Genomic DNA, 26,065 nt, shown 5'->3' on the forward strand with positions numbered 1-26,065 from the left:
AACAGGACTTTAGGTAAATGACCCAAACCCTCTAACACCAGTTATTCCAAACCTGATTAGCACTTATAATATAACCATTGGACATTAGAGCTGGAAAAAGCCTTATATAGACTTACACCTGGGAAGACCTTCAGAATATAAAGTATTAGAATATGGAACATAGAATGTTAGACTTGGAAGAGACCTTAGAATAAAGGAATACCAGAATACTAAACATAGAATTTAGAAGATTAAAAAGGTCCTTAAAGGTCATTTAGTTAAACATCTTCCATTACCACAGTGTTGTTTCCTGAAACCAATTTTCTCTTGTACTATATCAAAGGGCCCATCTCTTAGAGATTACCTTCTCTATATATACTGCATTCTTCCACCACTTAGGAGCAAAATAGATTTAGGAAAGCCTCTACTTATATGAACTTGTTTCCTCAGTATAAAATGGAGATAAGATACTTATCTCACAGGATTGTTATAATAAAGTATTGTGTGTGTTCAGTCCTGACTGACTTTTCCTGTCCCTACATGGAGCTTTTTTAGCAAATATACTGGAGTGGTTTGTCATTTCCTTCTTCAGCTCATTTTACAGATGAAGAAACTGATGTAAATAGGGTTAAGTCACTTGCCCAGGGTCACACAACTAGCAAGTATCTGATGTCACATTTTAACTCTAGTCTTCCTAACTTTAGGCCAAGTGCTGTATCCCCTGGGTCAGGTAGGTGATCCAGTAATCAAAGTAGATAATGTTAAAGGGATTTTCTTAATCTCTCCCTCTGTCTCTTTAAGAGGCAGGGTTTCTAAGTAGAAAACTGTCAGAACTGACAGGAGTCAGTGAGCCAGAGCTGAAGATTCTGTTACCAGGGAGATCAGGAAAGAGGACAGAAAAAAGGTAGGATTGCTGACAGTTAGGGTCTTTTGCCCCTGGATCTCAAGAGAGCAGGAGGTCTGTTTCTGAGGAAAGGGTGACTGGCAGTTTGCCTCTGACAGTTGGGCAGCTTACAGAAAACTGGTTGAAAGGGTTAGTGGGTCATAGCTATTATTTAGGGAGTTAGGTAGTTAGTGAATCATTTATAGATAGTGTAGGTTAGAGTAGGCCTGGTGTTGGCCAGGCAAGAAGAAATTGTTCTGAGAAGACAGTTAGAGGTAGTCATTAGAAATTTTAGATAGTATTAGGAATTTTAGGTATAGTTATAGGGTGTAAGATTCCTCTTTCCTATTTTTCTATTTCTACTTCTTTCAAAATTAAACCAAGTGTTTTTATTCAACTGCTCTCCTCACTTTGTCGAACACCTTCTTTTAATCCTTACAGTAACAAATATGAAGTACTTTGTAATCATAAAGCATTTAAAAAATCAAAACTATTCCAGTGATTCCTAGCATTAGTCAGGTCAGTAAATAAACAAAATGCATTACGCATCTCTCACACACACATATACATAAATTAAATAGGACAAATCAGAAGAGTGATGAAATTTTTATAAAATTCTTAGTCTTGGATATTTGAAAAATAGTAAAACACAAAATTAAGTACATATATTTTGTATACATATATACTTATTTTTATAAATGTATATTTATATAAGTTTTTATTAGGAAAATATGTATATTTAAAAGAGGTAGTATAATTGGATTCCAGTCCTACCTCTGACACATATTCTTTCTTTTTTCTTTCTCTTCCTTCCTTTTATTTCTTCCTTCTTTCTTTCCTTTCTTTTCCCTAAGATTGAAGGGCAGGGCTAGGTAAACAGAGTTGTGAATTGCCCAGGGTCACACAGTTAAGAAATATCTGAAGCCAAATTTGAACCAAAGGTCTTCCCAACTCCAGGCCTGATGCAATATCTATTCTACCACCTATTTGCCTTCCACATACTATTTCTACACAAATCACCTAACGTCTTAGTGCTATTATAAGGAATTTATTTAATGTTTATTCTGTCACCTTAGGAGCAGAATTTATAAGTTATTTGAAATTTTATTAAGTTGATGCTGTCTCCTTTAAGAAGACAGAGCAGACAGATCTGGCTTGGTCACTTTAAGAGACCTAGGATAAAAAGAGAGAATTCTATGAGTTCTGGGACTGGTCTTTCTGACTTCCTTGGGAACAGATTGCTGGATCATTTCTTTCAGAAGATCTTAGTTATTTTTAGACATTGACTTTGAGAGTTAGAGGTACTTCTACAAATTTGAGTTCAAGACTGTTGCTGGGAGCTTTTTTTTTTTCTCCTGAACTGAGAAACAGCTGTGAGAAGGGGCTCTGTCCACTCACTCATTCTCACTTGGGAGCAGGCTTGTGTCTGTCAGACAATTATCTGACTGTTGGTTTCAGGCAGTTTTTTATTTTTCATAGATCATTTTAAGGAGCTTATTATACATTTAAATTCATCTACTAGTATACGTTAGATAAAAATTTATACTTAGATAGTGAGAGTAGTTTAAGTGAGGTCTACTTTGTAGACAAGAAGAAGCTACACAGAAAGCAGCCAGTTTGCGGGGAGAGGAAGGGCTGTATTTAGACAAATTAGAATTAGGTTAAGAGATATCCTGTCCTATTCCTACCTGTCCCTGTCTCTCCTCATAGAGAAAAATAAATAAGAGTTGTATTAAGCTGATTCCAGCTTTCCATCTACTGCCTGCAAATAGGTTAACCCTGACAGCTCCAGTTATACTTATAACAGCTTGGGTTTCAACATACCAGCTATTATTTAGTTATAATAGTGCCTTGGAAATTCTCTAGAACACAAAAGTGAAAAGCAGTTGATTTGCATTGGTAGAAGGAATTTAATTACAGGAGATGCCTACAATAGTGAAATTACATGGGAAGATTTATTTAGCCCCCCCCCCCCATCAGAGGGGCAGAGGCTAAATGGAAATATTACATCTTATATAAACACGCATATACCTATATATATATATATACATATATATAGATCTAATTAATCTTATAGACTAACCATAATTTTTTTTTATGTTTGTAGACCATTTATTTTTATTTTTTATTTTTTTCCATGGTTACATGATTCATGCTGTCTCCCTTCCCTCTTTTCTCCTCTCTCTCAGAGGAGACAAGCAATTCCACTGTTAGATTAACCATAATTTTATCAAACTTCTCTGACAGGAGTTTGATTCTCAAGTTCCAAAGAAAACATTTGAGGCATCTTGAAAAAAATCCCTGTCTAAATATAATCTGTTGCCAATCCACCCCGTCAGTTTCATAGCACATAAAATGGTTTTTGCACACATACATTTATACAAACTGATCCTGTACTTGTAGATGTCTCAATATGACTAATTTTCTGCAACAGCAGTGGAAAATACAAGAATCACATGATACAAGTTTTAGAAAGGAGCTCTGAGATCATCTAGTACCACATCCTCATTTTTCAGATGAGGAAAGAGCCCCAGAACAGTGACAAAACTCAGTCGTGCAGCTATAAAGTAGCCAAACTGGGAATCTACTTCAAATCTTCTGACTCCAAGTTTGGCCTCATAAATGTTTTCCTTCTTTCTAATAACAATAATAACCAACATTTGTATTGTACTTTTAAGTTTGTAAATTACTTGTAAGTCACTTTTAATCCTTACATCAGCTTTCTGAAGGTGTTATATGTGTTGGCATATGCATATTAATATCATTATGCTTTCACATCTGTGATCTCATCTGAGAGAGCATGACCCTAGGAGAAAGGCAAGGAAGCTATTATTATCCCCAGACTACAAATGAGAAACAGATTTAGAGAAACTAAATGGTCACACAGTTTGTGAGTGGTGAAATCTCAGCATCAAATACAGTTCTTCTAAAACAAAGCCCAATCTCTTTTAGCTTTTTCTTGCCTACAGAAGAAAATGGCTTTATTAGCAAAATGTCTAAAAACTTGGAATTAAAGGGATTCACTTTTCTTCACTCCCAATATCCAATTAGATCACAAATTTTATTAAGGAAAATTAGGAGAATTGGGTTTAGGGGAAAAGATGTTTCATTTTGATCATACAGTTTGAGATCCCCATACCATATCCTGATAGAATTGTCCAGCAGGCAATTAGTAATGTGACAAATATCAGAATAGAGATTTGGGTAGGACATATAGAAATGGAATTAGCATAGAGATGGTCACATATGGGGAGCTGATGGTAAACCTACAGGAGCTGAGATTACCAAAAGCATGGGGAAGAGAGGGCCCAGATTAGAGGCCTAGAGTATACCTATACAAATAATCAATCATCTTGCAAAGAACAAAAAAATCAGTCTAACTGTAAGAAAGTGTCATGAATAATCTGAGAAGAAAATATAGATTTTGCTTATCTTTCTAGAATACAAATAAGGCAGCAAAAACAGAATGGCAAATGTGAGGCTTTCAGAGAGATTTGGAAAGGGTAGTATGGACTCATGTAAAGTGAAAAAAAGGCAGAACTGGGGCAGATAGGTGGCTCAGTGAATAGCCAGAAGGTCCTGGGTTTAAATCTAACCTCTTCCTACCTGTGTTACCCTGGGTAAGTCACTTAACACAACTACCTAGCTGCTCTTTTGACTTAAACCAATTTGAAGGTTAAGGATTTACAAAAAGGAAAAAGAGCCAAAGAACAATACATATAAAGGCCAACAATTTAAATGAAAAGATCACTACAAGGAAGTTTAAATCCTGAATAATTTTTGAAAAGAAAAGATCCTAGAGATAAAGAAGTATATCTCCTTCCTCACTTTAGGGTAGTGGGAAGAATATTATAGATACTATCAACAGAGGGCTCAACTTGGAAGGAAGGGGGTGGAAAATGGCTATATTTTAAGCCAACGGCCATCCATAAGTTTTTGTTTTTTAAATGAAAAGAAAATAATTGGGGGGGGGGGCCAAGGAAAGTCTTTTTGAGATAGCAAGTGCTTGACTTTGTGTTTTAAACTGTGGGTTCGAATCCTGAGTCTCTTGGGTGAATGTCATTCCTCTAGGCCTATTTTTTCCTCTGTGTTGGTGTAAAAGGCGTCTTGGGGATCCCACTAAGAAGTCAGGGCTCTGCTTCTGAGTCCTCCGAGTTTCCGGGCCCTGAAACCTCCAGAGGCGAAGGTCCCACCATGGGTAGAAGCTATACTGGAGCACAGAAACTGGGGGCTCCTGCCAACCTCGTGGCGTCACGGTTCCTCCGTTTGAGATTTGATTTTGGCAGGCCCAGCGCCAGCATAACCCTTGAACACGAGCGCTGCAGGCACTTCTCGCGGCCAAGCTCCCGCTCTTATGGTACAGAAAGGCGGCCGGAAGGCCTCGTCCCCGCCTAGCTTCAGTCCAATGGGCGCGCACCAGAACGACAGTTGGGGAGGGCGTGGCCCCTTAGCCCCACCCCAACCCCTCGACCGGTCCCGCCTAGTCTTGACTGCCCCTCGGCAACCAGCACAACAAAACAAAATGGCGGTTCCGGCGCCCAATGCCTAAGGACTCGGAAGACGGAACTCCCCAGGTCAGGGATTCCCCTCCGTTAGTCCTGTCCCGGCCAGATCCCGTAGTGGTGAGTGCCCCGGCCTTGCTAGGTCTGCGACTGGGCGTAGAAGCTGGAGAGAGGGGAACGGGACAGGGAAGGTGCGGGGCATCTCAGGTGGAGACATCTGGGCCAATCAGCGCGTGCGCTGGGCCGGGCGGGTTGGCCAGGTGAGGGAGGTTCGGCTCCTGGACTGGTGTGGGATGCAGGGGAAGGGATGCGCGGGAACTGGAGGAGTGAAGATCCAGAGGAAGCAGTGTCTGGGTTTGAGGATGAGAAAGGACTTTAGGGGAGCTAAGTTACTGGGATACAGAAAGATGGGATGAAGAGGGAAAGGTGACAAGGTTATGTGGATGAAGACAGGTGGCAGAAGTCTGGGGAACAGTTACCCGGGGAGGTAATAGAGGAGAATTGAAATATTAGAATGATATGGATAGGACAGAGAGGGTTGAGCCGAGCTTTGACTATTCTGATGGAATAGAAAAGGTTGGAAAGATTCAGGGATGGGATGTAGTGTAGAGGAAAGAGTCCAGAACTAGATTCGAAAGAGCTTATTTCTAGCTGTAGTCCTCGAATGGATTATTTTTGCCCTTGAGCAAGTCCTTTATTTTCTCTGAGCCTTCATTTCCTCAGCTGTACAAAGAGTAATGCCATCAGTTTTGCCTACTACCTTGGGGGCTTGTGAGGATCAAATGAGAATATTGGGTGAAAGGATTTACAGAAATGCTTTCTTTCATATGCAAATGACTATTATTCGAAGGGTTAGGACTTTAGGATTAAGAAATGATTCCGGATAAAAGAGGCATGATTCTGTACAGTGGAGTCCAAGGACTTGGATTCAAGTTGCACCAGTTATTACTACTTGTGGGACTTTGTCAGTCAAGCCACACAACTTCACTAAGCCTCAGTTTTTTCCTGTATAAAATGAAGGAGTTATACCTACATGGTCTCTAAGATTTCTTTGAGCTTTAAATCTGTGATCCTGTGTGGGAAACTTGAGTTTGGACTATAGAGAGAAGATAAGATTTGGCTGTCAGATAAGAATAAGGGGTGGAGGGTACAAGGTATTGAGGTTTACACAGGGCTTGAGGCACTCAATGTCCTATATTCATGACCCTGCTTAAGGTTAGATTGTTTTGACTAGAGAGGGACTTGAAGAGACAGACCTGAGTTTTGGTAGGAGCTAACAATGAGATTTAAAACTTTGGGCATCTAATGAAAAATGAAAAGATTGGAAGAATTTAAGAAGTCTTTCATTTCCCCAGTACATTTTTTGTGATTCAAAAGAGAAAACTCAATTCTGTCCAATTGGTCATCAGGCTCTATAATTAATGTCAGAGCTCTAATTATTGCCCATTGCTCTCTGGACTAATATAAACTTCTGACAAGGGCCTTTAAGAATAATTATTATTTTACCTCTTTTCTTTCAGTTATTTCCCAACAATCATTCCAGCTGTGCAGTCTTCTTGCTGTCAACCTTGCTCCATCATCTCAGTCCTAGCTTAGACAAAATCTTTAAACTTCTACTTCTTCCAAGAAAGTTTCCTTGACTATCATTCATGAAGCCACCAGAAAAATGTTTCAGCTCAATTATGAGGGGTTTTGCCATCTGAAAGCTTGGAAAATACAGTTGTTTCAAGGAAGTTTGTAAGCTAGGGAGAAGACTTGAGAATTATAAAATAGAGAATGAGTTGGGTATTGCTAATATGGCAAGTTGGGACAGTAGCTCATAATGATTGAGGGAACCTTTAAGGATATTTGTACATAAAGATATTAAAGAATGTAGTGGTGATGTGGAGAAAGGATCAACATAGGGAGAAAACATAGTAGAGTGGAAAGAATGTCTGAATTCAGTTACCAAATCTGAGATCTCATCTGATTTTTACTTTTGACCTGGGGTAAGTCACTGTAGGCTTCAGTCTCCTCATCTCTAAAGTGAGAATATTGGCCTAGGTGATCTTTATGGTATCTTTCAGCTTTGCTATATCTTCCAAAGTCCTTTTCAACTCCAACATTTTTAACTCTACCAGTTAACTTGTAGTAAAAACATTTCACTCTTTAAGATCTCTTAGAACTCTTTTTAATGATTCTCTATTTCAACATTCTGTTCCAAGTCCTTTTCTTGTTCTGAGGGTATGACGATGCATATAGAATTGTATCTTAGTAAAAAGCAATATAGGTTTCTGTTGTTTTTTTTTTTAGTCGGGGAATGTACAAAAATGTATAATATGGAATCCAACTTTGTTCTAGTTCTGTAGCATAGTCCCTACTCTGTTTTTATTCACAATCAATACGTTTTGGGGGTTGCTCTGGCTATTTGGTTTTTTACCACTTTACTTTGGTTAGGACTGTACTTTGCTAAAGGAACAGATAAGATCTATGTGTGTATTTCTAAAGATTAGTCATGGTTTTAGAGGAAGGCAGTTAAACTTAGCCAAGTAAGCCACTGATACTCATAAATGAAGCCCCCCTCATTTCCATGGCAAAATTAACTTTTTCTGTGGTGTGGTTGGTGCATAGCATAAAATGGTTTAGCATTATACCAACTCTGTTGAGAAAAAAAAGATGAAAGACATATTGACTCTGATGTCAAACAACAGATAATTTGGAGAAAGCTTTTTTGTGTGTGTGGCTCTGGTGAGTTTCACATGAGGAAATAAAAAGGTCTAAAGCCATTAAAATCAGCAGGGCTTGCTTTTAGAGGGCCAATCCCACAGTAGCAGGTGTTGTGCATGACTGAAGTTTTATGTTGACAGGAAGTCATTTCCAACAGAAGATTTTTAAACTGTTTCTGGCAATTGTAGCATCATTGGCATAAATATTTTAGCAGGATGAATACACCAAAAGATGATATTTGTTTAAAAAATTCCTTTCATTACTTAATATTTTATTTCTCCTGTAAATTGTATGAAAACTATAAATCATATATTTCTACTTAGTTCTCATAACATTTATATGTGTATTATAAACTTGACTGGACCACTCCACAGTAAAAATCGGCTCAGAATAATCTTCTAAATAGTAGTTAAGAAGACTTTGGTTGAGGGTACAATATTAGAAGAAGCCTGTTTTATCTAAAATGAGCCCTTTTTAAAAGGGCTTTTTCATAAAGTTGTCACGTTTGCTGAGTAAAGCAGTTGTTAGAAGCAAGGCAAGCCTAGAGAGTACAATTTTTTTAAAACTGTTAAAGCAACTTAGGGAAAGTACAAATGATTTTTGAACGAGGCCAAGCTTGGGAACAAGTGGTATCCCCTAGAACCAGATCATGTGTTAGAAATGGTCGTTGTAATCATTATCATTGATCTCTGATCTCTGAGAGACTCTGAATAACCTATCAGCAGTACAGGACTGCCCCCCCCCCCCAAAAAAAAGCCAAAGTTCCACTTTTTTAAAAGAAAAGAATGCATAAAGTCTGCAAACTATAGACCAGTGAATTTTACTTTGAGTCCTGGAAAAACTCCAGAACATTTTATTAAAGGGATGCCAACAAATATCTTGAAATAGAAGCTGTTATCACAAAGAGTCAATGTGGATATAACAGATCAGACTAGACTCACATTTCCTCTTTTAATAGAGTAAACATTTTGCTCCACAAAGTTCTGTTTTAATACTTTACTATAGTATAGAGTTGATCCAAGGTATTTAAAGACTATGGTAGCATAGCACACATTCTACCATCCAAAAATACAATAAATTGTGATCAATTCTAAAGCCTAGCTAACTATAGAAGGGTGTAATGATCAGCTGGGGTTCATGCTGGGAAGGGTTCCCATGAAGGCAACCACAAAGGTAGGGTCAATGAAAGGAACTGAGAATGTTGAACCTGAAAAAGAGAAGACATGAAGGTGATGGGGAAGAAGGAGTGTCAGGATAGCTAGCTATGTTCAATTGTTTTAAGGGCCCTATCATTTGGAAGGACTTCATTTGACCTGCTTGGTCCTAAAGGGCAAAAACAATGGATATAAACCGTAGAAAGGAGATCTAGGCTTGACATCAGGAAAATCTTCCTAACTTTTGAGCTATTCAAAAGTAAAATGTGCTATCTGGGAAGGTGGTGGATTCCCTTGTCCTAGAAATCTTAAAATGGAAGGTTAGATGAGCTTGTCAGTTATAGATTGAGCAAAATGGTCCCTGAGGTCCTTTCCCCATTTTGTGATTCTCCAAACTTCCTGGGACTATCGGCAGATTATTTTTAACTTGCTGGACTTTGGTTTCCTCATCTTTTAAAGGAAATTGGAATAGGTGATTTCTAAGATACTCTCTAGCACATATAGTTTCATATTTTTATCAACTCCATACTAGCTATGTGAGTTAGGTCAACTTATTTATCTTTACTCATACTCACTTCCATCATTTGTAAAATGATATTGGATTGGATAATCTCTAGGGCTCTGCTGGTGAACCTATGGCATGCATGCCAAAAAGGGCATGCAGAGTCCTCTCTGTGGGCACAACTGCAGTCATTCACCAGAATTGGTTACTAGAAATGCAGAAGGACTAGGACAGACCTGCTCCCCTTCCCCTCTCTAAGTATGCTGGGGACATTCCTCACCCCCCCCCCCCCAACAGCCAATGGGATTGCTTCCTCCCTCTCCTGTCTGGAATAAGAGGAGGAGCACTCAGTCTAGGGGCAGGGCCCAGCACTCCACCTCTAAAAGGTTCCCCATTACTACTCTAGGGTATCTTCCAAGTTCAACAGTCATGGTCCCTTCTAGCTTAACATTTCATAGTTCTAAACATATTACCTTTGTATAACATGTACATTTCTACAAAATCTTGACATGAGCTTGTTTGCTAAACTAAAAGCATAGAAGATTTTTTATATCCCTCTGAAGTTTTAAAGTCTGAAAGTTTTAAAATTTCGTGCAGAAAGTAAAGTTTGTAAAAGTTGCAAATTCTAGCATGCAGACATGGCCAATCTTTATATATTTTGGAAAGTTCAAACTTAATGTTTGAAAAAATACATCTGATAAGTAAATGGTTTTTTCAGTCTTCACATTTACACTGTGTTAAATACCCTGGAATTTCTTTCAGCTTTGGATGGACAATTGACCATATACTTGCAATGAAGAAAGGTTCCCAGCAAGAATCACCACCAAGAACAAAGATGACACCATCTCGCTCACCTAGTCCAACATCTCATTTGTCCAGTACAAGATCAAGGTCACTTTCACCTTATAGCAAAATTGAGACTCCTACTTTTCCTACTAGAAGACAGTGGCTTAAGCATAGTGACATCATGGGAGAGAGTGATAGGTGTCTTGATGATACCTACCAAGATGATAAAGGTACTCTTTACTAACATGCAGTCAAACTGATGATATTTTAAGTAATGATGACATTAAACTATTTCTGTGTTATCATCTTTGCTTCCTCCAAATTTCCATAATACCTATCTTATACAGTTACCACATATCTCTCAGAGAATTTTGCTCATAGGAAGTCCTTAAATGTTTGTTGAATTATATATGTTGTAGTCTAATACAGAAATTTATCTGAACACAAACTATTGTGGTAGTAAAAATACCACTGAATTGGGAGCCCATGTCCCAGTACTGTGTTCATATAAGCTATTACCAATGCCTGAAATGTACCCTTTATGCATTCACACTTTTTAGAATCCTTATCTTCCTTCAAAGCTTAGCTTACATTCATTTCTCATATTTCATGAAGTTTCTCTTATTTTCTTACTCCATGAACATTCCCCTGAGATCCCTAAATTAAGGTTCTCTTCATTCTCAATTTTCCCTATGTTGTACTTGTCCCTCCACCAGAATGTGAGCTTCATAAAGGGAGGGAAAGTTTTTTTCCTTTATGTTCCCACTACTTAATGTGGTGCTTAAATATGTATTACGTGCTTAATAAATGGTAATGGTGATGATTGAAAAGATCTGGCCTGATTACCGACTCTTTTTCTGACTTTATCCCCACCTCATAAAATCTCTTCTTCCTTCAAGGAGGTTAAGAGGGAGTAAATTTGGGGCAGCTGGGTTGTTCAGTAGATAGAGACAGGCATAGAGACAGAAGGTCCTAGGTTCAAATATGACCTCAGCTGCTTCCTAGCTATGTGAACCTGGGCAAGTCAGTTAAGCATAATTGCCCATCCCTTACTGCTCTTCTGCCTTGAAACCAATACTTAGTTAAGACAGAAGGTAAAGATTTTTTTAAAAAAGAGGGTGCAGAATCTGAGCATGGAGAATGCCTACTGTGAAGAGACAGATTCTAAAGATGTAGCATTATGGATGAGAAATAGAGAAAAGGCTATCTTGGCCAGATCACAGAGTTCAGGACAGAGTGATGTACATTGAAGCTAGAAAGACAAGTTGGAACCATGTTGTGAAGGAGTTTCAGAGCTAAACAGTGAAGTTTATGTAAGTCTAGAAGCAAAATAAATAGGAAGCCACTGGGGTTATAGAGGAGAGTGTCATGATCAGAAATGTGCTTAAATAAAAATTGGAAAATTATTGTGGCAGGAAAGTGTAAGATAGATTGGTACTTGAGGCAGGGAACAAAAATAAAAGATTGTTGCTGTAATCTAGACAAGAGGTGATGAGGGCAAACTGAGGTGGTAACTGTGAATAGAGACTGTGAATAGGAGTTGGATGCAAGAGGTATGGAGATAGAAAGGGTGAGATTTAGCAACTAATTGGATACATGGGGTGACAGAGAATGAGAAAATCTAGAATTATGAATGTAGGAGACCGAAAGGATGGTGACACCTTTAGCACAAACAAGGAAGTTTAGAAGAGGGGACAAAGTTCAGTTTTGGACATTCTGAGTTTGAGATGTCTCTGGTACATCCAGTTTGAAATATCTCAATAGGCAACAGATGATGTGGCAGCAAAGTCCAAAGGAAAGGGTAGGGGTAGAGACACCATCTAGATCTGTGGGGCTAGATTCCTAGGATGCTTTCCTGCTCTATTATTCTATATCCTAAGTCTCATTCACTTTTAGTGTCCTGTAGATTTAATCTTACTCTTTAACTGTTAGCAATTTATTTGTGACATTTGACAGGAAGTGGTTTCTAGGGTCAGGGTGGAGCAATTTCCCAGATACTGACAGTGAGGGATTTGCTACCAGAGTATATAGCTTTTATTTCTTATGGCAGAAGGTTGTCCATGCATCACTTACTCCAGATCTTCCATCACTGTGGAAGAAAGTACATTTGCCTTTTTCAAAATACAGACTGGTCAATATTTAAAGTAAAGCCTTTTGTTGTGCTTAAGCTAGGCCTTCTAAATACAGGATATATAGAGATTCTACCTAGGAATTAATTTTAATGATAATTAAAATAATACATTTTCTTTAAACTTAAATATCCTTAATTTAAATTTAAGTTTATTTACATAAATTTAATACATTATATATTTTATGTAATATATTATGTATATAATATATAATATACATATATTCAAATAAATTTAATTTTAAATTTAAGTATCCTTATTTTCTGTGCAATACATTAAAGAAAAATTTATCAAAATTTCTTTATACATGAAATTATAACCACCAGTCATTCACCAAAGAATCTCATCATAGCCTAAAAAAACTGAGGAAATGCCTTAACAAGCTTTGTGTAGTACCAGAGACCCAGTGATGCAATAGTGTATTTAATGTTATTACAATTTAAAAATGGATATCCATCTTTCTCCATCTAGAAAAAAGTATATTTCATTTTATATAAAACAAAAGTGACATGCTTGCTTTTGGTAAATTAGGACTAAGAAATTTTGTACTCATAGAAAAGAACTGGCCCATTGCAAAATTTCTCCACAGGACAATTCAAGAGTTAATGTGCCTAATTATGCTTGTCATTTTGAAATATGACAAAGTTTTAATGGTCTTAACAGTATAATAAAGTGCTATAAGATGAGGAATGTTGACTAAAATAGACCTTTTTTCATGAGATGTAAAATATTCTATGTAAAATGGAATGAGAAAGTAGATCATAATTCATAGCATGTATTATCACCTCCTCATAGCATGTATTATCACCTCCATCCAGAATAGGAATTTAGCTTTCAGTCTCCTGAAAAAGGATGAAAATATAGATCTGCTCTGTATCTCTTTGTTCATTAAGTGATGCAACAAACATTTATTAGGCATCTATTATGTTTAAGGCTGTGTTCTGGATGCTGGAGCAGGTAAGATTCTTATTCTTATGTGTGTTTGTATATGTATTTTCTATCAGTATTTGATCATTTAAAAAATATAAACTTATTTTTAAGGAATATCATTGGCTGGATCAAATAAGATAAGTATATGTATAGTGTTTTGCATGCTCTAAGCACCACATAAAATTAAGCTATTAGCTGTTCTTATAACTTTTGTAAACATTGAGGATGTATCTATTTCCTTCTTCCCCTTTATTCTTTACCAATTTCCCATTTCCTCTTTCCCCCGACTCTGACCAGAATATGTAACAGAAATATTTTTGGTGTTATAATAGAGTATATTTGGACAAAATTCAGACATTGTAGCTGAAACAAATATTTAGGAAAATGTTAGTTTGTTCTTAGCATTTTCCCCTTGGTACAAAATGTTTGGAAAGGCATTTCTTTTCTTTCTCCTTTTTCTAAAAAACCCTTACCTTCTGTCTTGAAATCAATACTGTGTTCCAAGGCAAAAGAGTATTAAGGGCTAGGCAGTGGGGGTTCAGTGACTTGCCCGGAATCGCAGAACTAAGATATATCTGAGACTAGATTTGAACCCAGGACCTCCTGTCTCTAGACCTGACTTGCAATCCATTGAACCACCCAGCTGCCCTCTGTAGAGGCATTTTTATAATAATTTTATGATACAAACTCATTTTCATACCTCTGAAATATTCCACTTAACAGTGTATCGCCACTTTTCTTGTTGTTTAAGTTGCTTTACTTCAGAATAGTATGTCTTCTGATTTTTCTTCATCTCTCCCTCTGCTGCAAATGATTTGTTTACTTTCATTTCAGGTGATCATACTTCTGGAGTAAGATATATTACCGAGACTCTTATTAAAAAGCTTAGCAAACAAGAAAATTTGAGCTTAGTAAAATCTTTGAATCTTTCCCTTTCAAAATATAGTGGCAAGAAATTTAAGGTACGTTACCAACAATCACTACTTCTAGATATTCAGTCATATTTGAAATATAGTTTTGTGTTATTTGGGTGGGCAGGCAGGGAATAAAAGCTTACCTTCTCAAGTAGATTGTGTATAAGGAAGTATAGTAGCTTTAATAGTTACATAACACCTTGAAAATTATGAAGTGCTTTCTTCACAAAAATCCTTTAAGGTAGCAATTCAAGTATTAATTTCTCTGTCTTATGTAGGACTTAGAAAAGTACCCAAGATCACAGAGAAAGTAAGGGAGCCAGGACTCGGAGTGGTTCTGCCTCCTCATCCATTTCTAGTTTAACTTTGCCTCACTACCCCCTTCATATTTCTACAGAAATTCAGAAAACTGTACCTTGTTGCTTGTGGAAGTTCTATGGGAGAAATAAATATATGCCTCCTAATGTGGGAGGTCTCTGGTTAGTTCTGCACATTTGGTTAATTGGTATTTTACTTTAATTAACTGATTGTTTTGATACTTTGCACTTTGTAGACCCAGTATGATTTGAATAAATTACAGAGGGAAATCTTTTAAATGACGATATACTACAAAACATTTCAGAATATTCCCATGAAAATTATTAAACTTGAAATGTTAATTCTTTCAATATTTTTTGACTGCCTCCTGAATACAAAGCACTGTAAGGAACTACAAATATTGTTGTTTCTTTCCATCCCTTATAAAATTAATAGATCATTTGGTTGGAAGGCATTTTAGTAACCATCTAATCTAACCTTATTTTTCACAAGAAAAAATTCATACTCTAGAGAGGATTGTTAAATTGATTCTCCAAGGTCAAAAACCCAGATAGTAATGAGTGCTGATATTAGAAACCCAGGATCTAGTGCTTTTTCCAGTGTATCACTTGTTTTTTTCCTTGATTAAAGGTTGCATACTATGGTATTTTTGTAACTTTTTTAAAATTTTGAATGTATATATCATCTGTTGCCAAAAATTATTTAAGATAATTTGCATTGATTCCAAACATTTATTTACGTAATGTAATAATTCATTTGTTCTCATCTAGTACATAGAAAACCTGGAAAAGTGTAATAAACTTGAAGTCTTAAATCTCAGCTATAATCTAATTGGGAAGATTGAGAAATTAGATAAGCTTTTAAAATTACGTGAACTGAATTTATCATATAACAAAATCAGGTAAGCACATTTTTTTAGAAATCATTTCAACCAATAATTATTGGAACCTATTAATACAAATTAATTTGTTTTAGTAGAGTGGTATAATATCTATACCTAAGTTATCTAAAAGGGTCCATCAATCTTAAGAAAAAGAGAAATTGTACCCAGGTCAATAATGGAATCTATCCCTAAATAGATAATAGAATTTTAGAGTTAGTAGAGAACTTAATTAGAGGTCACCCTGACAAGTGATCATCTAACTTCTATTTGAATATTTCCAATGATGCAGTGTTTAATGTCTCATAAAACAGTCCATTTTATTACTTGAGTGCTCTAATTCTATTTTTTAAAAATAACCTTTACCTTCTGTCTTAGAATCAATACTCTTTATGGGTTCCAAGACAGAAGAATGAAAAGGACCAGGTAATGGGGATTAAATGACTTGCCCAGGGTCACACAGCTAGGAAGTCTCTCAGACCAGACTTGAATCAGGACCTCCCATCTTAAGGCCTGACTCTCAACCCACTGAGCCATCTAACTGCTCCTTAGAGCTCTAATTCTTAAGGAATTTTTCTTTATTATTGACTGAAATCGACTTTCTACCAAGTGAATCATGTAATTTTAAAATTTGAACTCCTAACTGTTAGGGTCATAAATTTGGAAATGGAAGTGATCTTAAAGGTCACCTCATCCATCCCCATCTCTGCATTTTACAAGATAAGATATTGATGCCCAGACTTGTCCTAGATCACACTGAAGGTAAGCAGAAGAGCCAGGAATAATTGAACTCAGTCTTGTGATTTAAAATCTAACACTTCTCAATTTTTCTACCAAGTGAGATAATTAATCTTTGTAAAGTGCTTAGAGCAGTGCCTGGCACATAGTAAATGCTTATTCCCTCCCTTTCCTTTTCCTCCCCTCCAATATCAAGCTAAACCTTCTCAGTTCCTTTAACCATCCCTTTTTTGAGTGGTTTTTAAGCTTTTTCTTAACTTGATTGTCTTTCTTCAGAGTCACTCCAACTTGTTATTTACATGTTGTCTGCTCTTTTGGAATGTGAGCTAGATATATCAGCGATCTTCTTAAATAGGATAAATAGAATGAGGATTTATAACTAGGTAAGCCCAATGAGACAGGTAAGTGTCAGTGGCTCAATTCCAGTCAATATGTTGCATATTCTTTATTTCGCAGTTCATCATATTTGAAATGGGATAAGGAGACCTGGGTTCAGGAACTAGTTCTAGCACTAAGTAGATGTGAGTCTCTGGGCAAGTCATTTAATCTCTCTGTGCCTCAATTTTCTCTTCTGTAAAATGAGTGAGTTAGATTAGGTTATCTCTAAGGTCCATTTCAGTTCCAGCATTCCATAATTCTTGATTCTATTTAAAGTCATCCAAGTGGAGAGCAAAGAATTTTGCTCATATAAAAATGTAATATAGTTGCCTGATAGTACCACTAATTCTTATTTAATATAATTTAACCTTCATTTCCAGTAAAATTGAAGGCCTAGAACATATGCAGAATCTTCAAAAGCTAAATCTTGCAGGAAATAAAATTGATCATATTCCATTATGGTTAGGGAAGAAGCTAAGATCTTTGAGGGTCCTCAATCTGAAAGACAACAACATATCTTCGGTAAGTAATTTGAATTGACTTGAACTAACCAGTCATTTTTGTTTATTGGTTGGTTGTTTTTGCCTTTGTTTTTTGCCAAAAAATGTATGGTCTTAAACATTAAAATGTAAACATTTGGTTATTGAAATTTTAGACATTGTTTTTCCTGTCATACAAATTTAGGGCTACATTCAGACAAATGGCATTCAGCAATACCAGAATGGGTCAGAATGGTTTATTGAGAGAGCTTAGGACAGCGGAGAAGGGTATGGACCAATGAATGGCATTTCAGTCAGAAATAAAGTTACATCAGGGCAGCTAGGTAGCCAGACCTGAAGTCAAGAAGACCTGGATTTAGATCTGGCCTCAGATGCTTCCTAGTTGTGTGACCCTGGGCAAATCACTTAACCTCACCTAGTCCTTACTGCTCTTCTGTCTTAAGAAAAAATAATAATAATATTAACTCTGTCCTCCCTTGCTCCCACCATCCCATGGGAGCATCATGTAAAGTAGTGGTCTGGATGAGCAGTTCAAGCAGTAGTAAAAAGCAAAGAACTGTTGGGGGTCTGGGTTTACATAGGGTTTTCAGACAAAGGTTCTTCTATAGTAGCTGGCACATCACCACCAGTTTGATAGGGTCAGGGAGCATGGATGAGTGGCAAAAGGAGGTCTCTGAAGATTAACCAGTAAGTCCTACTCAGAATCAGGAAGGTGGAATTATAACTGTGCTGTGTTAGGGAACTTGTAGAAGTGGTTCAGTAGCAGGTTCTAACTAGAATTGAATGCTGTTAAGTATACCAGTCCTGTATAACAGAAACTATGGCCCTAGTAATGCTACAGATAGGTGAAAACATATTCACAATTAGGTCACTCTATTGGCAGGACCAAATTGTTTTTCAGAATGCCTAGACCAATTGACATTTCTACCAGTAGAGCACTTGTATACCTGTTGTCCTACAACTCCTCAAACATTTATCATTTCCCTCTTTTTAATCTGCCAGTCTGATAGGTGCGAGATAGAACTTCAGAGTTATTTTAACTCACATTTCTTTAGCATTATTTATTGAAAGCATTTTAAAGTAATTGTCGATAGTTTTGATGTCTTTCTTAGAGAAAGAAAATCGGTTCATGTCCCCTGACCATTACTCTAACAAGGAACAGCTCTTAGTCCTATAAATTCAAATGATTTCCTTATATATCTTGTAAATGAGACTTTTATCCAAAAAATTTATAACAAAGAGGTTTTTTAGTTGTTTTCCCTTGAATTTTTATGTTAGATTTATTTGTGTAAAACCTACATTTTATAGACTCAAAAATATCCGTTTTACTTCACTATTGTCAGCAATATACAATGACCCAAAACTATCCCAAAGGACTTTTGATTTTAAATGCCATTTGCTTCTAGAAAAAAAAGAACTGATTGACTCTGAATCCAGAACAAAGCAAATTTTTTTCACTTCTTCCTTATTTTTTTTTACTTTCCTTCCACAAAAGGATTAATATGGAAAAATATTTTACATGATTGCTCATGTAAAATCTATATGAGTTTACTTAGCATCTCAAGGGGTGGTGGTTAGTGTGGGGATGAGGAAGGAAGGAGGGAGGGAGGGAAAGAGTTTGTACCTCATTATTCTTTTTAAAAATCATCTTAGAGGGGGAAGCTGGGTAGCTCAGTGGATTGAGAGCCAGGCCTAGAGATGGGAGGTTCTAGGTTCACATCTGGCCTCAGACACTTCCCAGCTGTGTGACCCTGGGCAAGTCACTTGACCCCCATTGCCTAGCCCTTACCACTCTTCTGCCTTGGAGCCAATACACAGTATTGACTCCAAGACAGAAGGTAAGGGTTTAAAAAAAAAAACAAAAAAAACTTGGAAACTATTTTTACATGTAATTGGGGGGAGGGGGGGAATGAAATGTTAAAAAAAAAAGAAGAGATTGAGGCAAAAGGGATATCAGGAATGGTGGTGATGGTGGTATCAATAAAACAAATCTGATTTTAAAAATCAATGCAAGTAGAATATGAAAAAAATACATCTATCTTGTGTGATTCTAATAATTGTTTATTCATGAACCCTTCCACAAATCCATAGATATGGAAAGTCATTTCTTCTTTGATCCTTTAATTTGTTTATGATGTGGCTTTTTGTGTCTATATCATGTATCCATTTTGAGTTTATCTTGCTATATGGTATGAGATCTTGGTCTTAATTTCTGCCAGCCTGCTTTTTAGTTTTAGAGCAATTTTTGTCAAATAGTGAGTCTTTCTCCCAACAACCAGCATTCTTTGATTTTATTAAATATTATATGACTGTGTTGTTTACTTCTGAATGTTGTGTCTTAATCTGTTCTACTGATTAACCTCTCCTTTTTAACCAGTACCAATCATTTTAATAATTATGTTTTATAGTACAATTTGAGATCTCCTATGGAATAGTCTCCTTCCCACTTTTTTTTTCTTTTTTTAAGACATTTGCCTTCCATCTTAGAATCAATACTGTATGTTGGTACCAAGGCAGAAGAATGTGAGGGCTTGGCAATGGGGGTATGTGACTTGCCAAAGATCACATAGCTAGGAAGTATCTAAGGTCAGAATTGAACCTAGGCCTGGCTCTCAATTCACTGAGCCACCTAGCCAACCCCTTCATTAGTACTTTTGAGATTCTTAACCTTTTGTTTCTCCATATAAATTTTGTTATTTTTTTCCTAGCTCTATGAAATATTATATTTGGTTAGGTAATATTTTCATTTTTATTCAAAAGTTACAAAACTTTTAGAAAAAGATTATAAGAGGGGCAACTAGGTAGCTCAATGGATAGAGTACCAGTTTTAGAGTTGGGAGGACCTAGATTCAAATTTGACTTCAAACATTTCCTTGCTATGTGATCTTGGGCAAGTCACTTAACCTCAGATGCCTGGCCCTTATTGCTCTTCTGTCTTAGAACTGACTTAGTATTGATTCTAAGAGAGAAGGTAAGGGCTGATTGTTTCTTTTTTTTTTAAGTTATAATAAATATACTATTTCTTGACAAATTATATCATTCCATTATTAATTTTTAATAGATGTTATATTTGTTTTGGCACATGCTTTTTGAGGATATTGACATATCAATTATCTTGTATGTTTCTCATAAGTCACCTGTGACAGGGGTATAAAGCAGGGATCATTATTTCTATTCTGCAAGTTAGAAAGCAACTACAGAGGACTCAAGTAATATACCCCAGATGACATATCTAGTTTGTGTTAGATCTAATATTAATTTAGTCTCCTTACTCCTAGACCATTCTTTTCCAATATCCTGAAGCGAATCCTATACCGAATCATAAAATATTCAGGTATTCAAGTGTCTAAGAATACTTAAAACATAGAATGTTAAGGTCTTAGGGGTCTGTATAACATAGAATATGACAATAATAGTTACAAAAGTAGAAGGAATTTAAAACTAACATTTATATATTGCTTGCTATGTGCCAGGCACCATATACTTTGCAGGTATTTTCTCATTTGATCCTTACAACTGCCCCATGAAAGGATATTAGAAAATAAGTATTGTTTTATTAGTTTAAGGATAATAAGTAGAGTGCTGGCTTGAGAAAGAATTGTAGTTTGAAGCAGAGCTGAGAGAGCATGTTGATTTCAAATGTTGACAGTTATAGCTGTTTTTCTATGTCAGTTACTCTCTCTAGCAGTTGGAAGTTGGTCTCTGGCAGTTGACAGAGACACATTCTCAGAGACTCTCTCTCAGGGTTGGAGGAGGGAAAGACCTAAAGGAGCTTAGTGTTTTCCTTTCCCAACTTGGGAAACACTAGTGCCTATCTATTGTGGTTTTTATAGATTGTTTAACTCTGAGAAGATAAAGAAAAATCTGAGTTTTAACAGTCCTAACTTGATTCTTGTTGAGACTCAACCAGCTAGCCTTTGCTATTTTATAATTTGAAGGTGAAGTTAACTACCACAATTATACTTATAAATCTTTTTACTTAGATAGTATAAATTTGAGTTAGTCAGATTGGGGAGAAGTAGTGTAGCCTGTGAAACACAGGAGAAGCGCAGAACCAGGGAGTTTATTTGGGTGGATTTAGAATCTCTTAGAATTAGAAATCCTTCTTTATCCCTATATATTTCAATAAATATTTTATTTTTATAAGAGTCTCTTTAGCATCCTTGTGCCTGGCCCTGAAGGGAAGTTCACATTTGAGCTTCACTTCATCACTCAGTGAGGATACTTTTGATTATATCTATCAAAAGTATCAGAAGACTTTTGAACCTATATTGAACATTTTTTCCATATAAATATTTTATTTATTTAGCTTGCCATTATTTTTACAGTTTGGCAAGCTAAATAGGACAAAGAACCTTACAGTCTGATTTTAAGGGTCTGTTAACTTAGGCAGTTGGAATCGACTTTTTAATGCCATTACTCTCACTGACACTCCTACAACTAAATCTTTGGCAGTTGTGTTTAAACATTTAAAAGCAAGCATCAAGCAAGCTACTGCAAAGAGTGATCTAATGTTAAAAGTGAACTATCTAGAGACTAAACTAGATATAATGCAAACTCAATATAAGGAATTATTCAAGGCTAAAGGGACAATGGCAGAAACTAAAGAACATGAAGCAACTAAATTAGAGAGTGCAACTGAATCAAGTAACCCAACTAAATTAGAAATGGAAACTGAAACATTAGAAAGCAAACCAGCTCATATGTTCCCAATAAGGGAGGTACCCATAGTGTCCCCAGAGCATGGTATAGTGAATGTCATGTGCCACAAAAAGTTTACACAAGCTGATATCGACAGTTTTAAGAAAAATATTCCATCATATGAAGAAGAACCTATGGCAGTTGTAAAGCAGTTTAAGGGCTTAGTTAAGCTTTACAATCCTTCTTATATGGACTTCGACATCCTTATGGATGAATTATTAACAAAAAGGGACAAACAGCAGATTATACAGGATACTAATAATAATCCCCAAATTGCCAGTTGGCCAACTCAGGATCCTGATTGGGAATATAACTCTTTCGCGGGGTACAGAGACTTAACTACAACCAGGGAGGCAATAATTGAAACTATGAGGCAAAATTCCAGATGCCCAGTAACCTCTTTGAAATTGAGTGCCTAAAGCAGGAAGGGGGAGAGACTCCCTCCACTTTCCTTGATAGAATTATTGACTGTGCAGAAAAATGTTTGTAAAAAAATGCATGCCCTGTGGTCCGAAATTATTTTTGGAGTAGCTGTAAAAATTTGTTTGACATGGCCTTGATAAAATTAGGAGAATTGCTAACTATGTTTTCCAAGATGAGAAAGATAGGCAATCAGAAGAGAAAAACGATATAATTGATACTTTAACCAAAGAAATCAGAGAGCTTAAACAAAAACTGAAATCCAATGAAGTGCAGGAGAAAACAGTAGCTGCACTAAGATCCCAGAAATAATTACAACCCCAGACAATATAGACAAACCTCAAGACGTTTTCTTTGTAACAGACATGGTCATTTCATGAGAGAGTACAGATTTAGGGGACAATTATTTGGACAAAGCTTCAGGGGAACTGAGGCAATAGATTTAATCGCTTTAAGGGATTCAGGCAAAATGGATATAGAAATTATGGGTTTAATAGATTTAATAATGCATTCCAGTATGGGAAACCAAACTACCCAAATTATTTTGATACTAGGTGCTACCATAATTCATAACAAGCCGCAGATCTGAATATAATGCAAGAATATATCAAAGCAGGTTCTCGACCAAAATATTCCCAAGTGGCTGGTGGGAATCCCCAAAAACTTGATATGCAAAAAGGTGCAACTTCATTATGAAGATGTGCCAAGGCCTATGCAGCTAAAAATCTAGTATATGGAGAAAATGAACTAGGAAGAATGGGCAATGAAATAAAAACTAATGAAAATGACAAAGATTTTAAAAACATGGGAAATTAGTGCAAGAGAAATCAATGAAGAATTAGAGAATGAGGAACAGGAACAAGTGTTGAATTTTCCTGATCCTAGTGTGTTAGCTCCTGTGATACCTGTCCATTCTCTAGAAAATAGCACAGAACCCCACGTAACCCTAAAAATAGGAACACAAGTTTATGATTGTCTCTTAGACACAGGTGCTGCCAAATCTGTGTTGCAGAAATCTCCTGAGGAGTGCAAAGCAGTGGGTTCAATAGAATTTGTAGGTGTGCTGGGTCTATTAGATTATGCACTCCATACGATAAAACCTGGGGATTCAGTTTACATAAAAAACTTTAAATATTAAGTGTATTAGAGAAAGAATCATGGCTGCATTGCTCACATGTGAAAAAAGCAGCAGCAGCAGAAGAGATTGCATCAGACAACATGGCTGCAGTCGAAAAGCTATCAGAAGAAGAAGAATGAAATGGAGACAAAGATCAAGATGAAGACAAAGGAGAAGACAGCATAGAAGATGACAGCAGAAAGGACAATTGAACTGTAACAAAGACATTGAAAAACAAATCAACATAGAGAAGAGGAACACAAACTGATTATGGACATGAACTGTAAGATTTTTTGCACCATTCTAACATTAGACGGTTTCATTATAGTTGCAAACAAATACTACATAGTACCAACACAAAGACAGAAGACAGTAGCAGAGGAGGTGACTTTAAAGATTTGGTAAATATTCACTACCAAATAACATACACATATAGGCCACATTTCTCACAAACTGCAATATCAAAACCAGGTGATGTGTATCCATAGAAATAAATAAATACAGATAAATCACCTTGGGAAAATAATAATAATTGTAAACATTAAAATAAAAAGATCTTATCTTACAGGAAGACTTTATGTGTTCCTAAGAGATAAAATCAAGAAAACATACATATCTTTCTAAAGAAAATCTTTTTAAGTTTTTCTTAGACTATCTTAAGGGGAGAAGTTTATTTTCCTCCTGCAATATGTAAATTATTTATATATAACATATACATAAATGTAGAAATTGTACAGATCCGTATATTTATATAGATGTTTATATAGTTAAAATATTTAAAAGTTTTGATTTTATTAATATAGTGGGTTGATTTTGAGTTTTAATGGAGTTAGTTTTGGTTCCCCCCGAAGGGGGAAATTGTAAGGATGATATTAGAAAATTAGTATTGTTTTATTAGTTTAGGGATAAAAAGTAGAGTGTCTGGCTTGAGGAAGAATTGGAGTTTGAAGCAGAGCTGAGAGAGCATGTTGATTTCAGATGTTGACAGTTATAACCATTTTTCTATGTCAGTTACTCTCTCTGGCAGTTGGCAGAGACACACTCTCAGAGACTCTCAGGGTTGGAAGAGGTAACATCTTTGCCTCCCTCTATCTGAGAGAAAGATTTGAAGGAGCTTAGTGTTTTCCTTTCCCAACTTGGGAAACACTAGTGACTATCTATTGTGTTTTTTATTGACTGTTTAATTCTGAGAAGACCAAAGAAAAACCTGATTTTTGGTTTGGATTCTGAGTCTGTTAGGACTCAGAGTCTCAACCAGCTAGCCTTTGCCATTTTATAATTTAAAGGTGAAGTTAAGATTTATAAGGATTAATAGTGGTAGTTTTTATTTAGATGGTTAGTATAAATTTGAGTTAGTCAGATCAGGGAGGAGTAGTATAGCTTGTGAAACATAGGAGAAGCTGTTCCTTGCAGAACCAGGGGGGTTATTTGGGTGGATTTAGAATCCCTTAGAATTAGAAATCCTTTGTTTATCCCTATATATTTCAATAAATGTTTTATTTTTATAATAAGAGTCTCTTTAGCATCCTTGTGCATGGCCCTGAAGGGAAGTTCACATTTGAGCTTCATTTCATCACTGAGGATACTTTTGATTACATCTATCAAAGGTATCTGAACAGTTTTGAACCTATATTTTGAACAGTTTTTCCATTTAAATATTTTATTTTTATAACTCACCAATTGTTTTTATACCCAAAAGGTAGGTGTTACTATGATCCCCATTTTAAAGTTGAGAAAACTGAAACAGACAGTGACTAAGTGACTTGCCCAGGGTTATACAGCTAGTAAAGTTCTGAGGTTGGATATGAACTCAGGACTTCTTGATTGCAGGCCTGGTGCTAAGCTCTCATGGAAGAGGAATACCTTTGATAACACCTCAATAAAAGGTGAGCCTTTACTGGAACATGTCCTGGTGCATTCCACTAAAGATTTGATCACCCTGCAAATTAGCACCTATTCTTTGGTGAATTTGAGTTAATTTGGGTCTAGCCATGAAGCCATGTTAAAAACCCACCTAACTATACAATCTTGCAGCACATATTCTTCTGTCTTATTCAAAAGGACAGCATGAGGACATTGTTTGTCAAATGCTTTGCTAAAATCTAAGTATATCATATCTGTAGCATTCTTTAGCTTTTTCTAACTTAATAGCTATTTTTAAAAAAAGAAAAGAATTGAGGTTAGGCTGTCATAATCTATTCAAAGGAAGTATGACTTCATCAAGATCACATCTTCCCTTTCTGAATATTCACAAATCTTTCCTTTAATAATAGATTAAAATTTAGAGTTGAGAGGATTTAAAGCATTAAACCTGAAAGAGACTTTTGATGTCATCTAGTTCAATCTCCTTGTCTTACAATTCTGGGAACCAAGGCCCAAACTAGAATTGAGAAGAGTGTTGGTCAGAGAATCAGAAGCCTGTGTTTTTTTTTTGTTTTTTTTTTAAACCCTTACCTTCCGTCTTGGAGTCAATACTGTGTATTGGCTCCAAGGCAGAAGAGTGGTAAGGGCTAGGCAATGGGGGTCAA

At 36.2% G+C, this 26,065-nt stretch overlaps 1 protein-coding gene across 11 annotated transcripts in view; it reads left to right on the forward strand.

Annotated features, from left to right (window-relative positions):
- The first annotated feature begins 5,285 nt into the window (after positions 1 to 5,285).
- CNTRL (centriolin) overlaps positions 5,286 to 26,065 on the forward strand; it is a 144,834-nt gene continuing 124,054 nt past the window's right edge. For 4 of the 11 annotated variants that reach the window (XM_007474565.3, XM_007474566.3, XM_056812035.1 and 1 more), the window contains exons 1-5: positions 5,286 to 5,484; positions 10,489 to 10,742; positions 14,406 to 14,533; positions 15,574 to 15,704; positions 17,180 to 17,321. In XM_007474565.3, the coding sequence (XP_007474627.2) occupies positions 10,520 to 10,742; positions 14,406 to 14,533; positions 15,574 to 15,704; positions 17,180 to 17,321 (624 nt within the window). In that variant the 5' untranslated portion in view covers positions 5,286 to 5,484; positions 10,489 to 10,519. The remainder of the gene's footprint in view (positions 5,485 to 10,488; positions 10,743 to 14,405; positions 14,534 to 15,573; positions 15,705 to 17,179; positions 17,322 to 26,065) is intronic. The other 7 variants (XR_458111.3, XM_007474569.3, XM_007474570.3 and 4 more) reach the window with 3 other exon arrangements.

Source organism: Monodelphis domestica, chromosome 1, assembly GCF_027887165.1.
Source record: "Monodelphis domestica isolate mMonDom1 chromosome 1, mMonDom1.pri, whole genome shotgun sequence".
In the NCBI taxonomy this organism is placed as follows: domain Eukaryota; kingdom Metazoa; phylum Chordata; class Mammalia; order Didelphimorphia; family Didelphidae; genus Monodelphis; species Monodelphis domestica.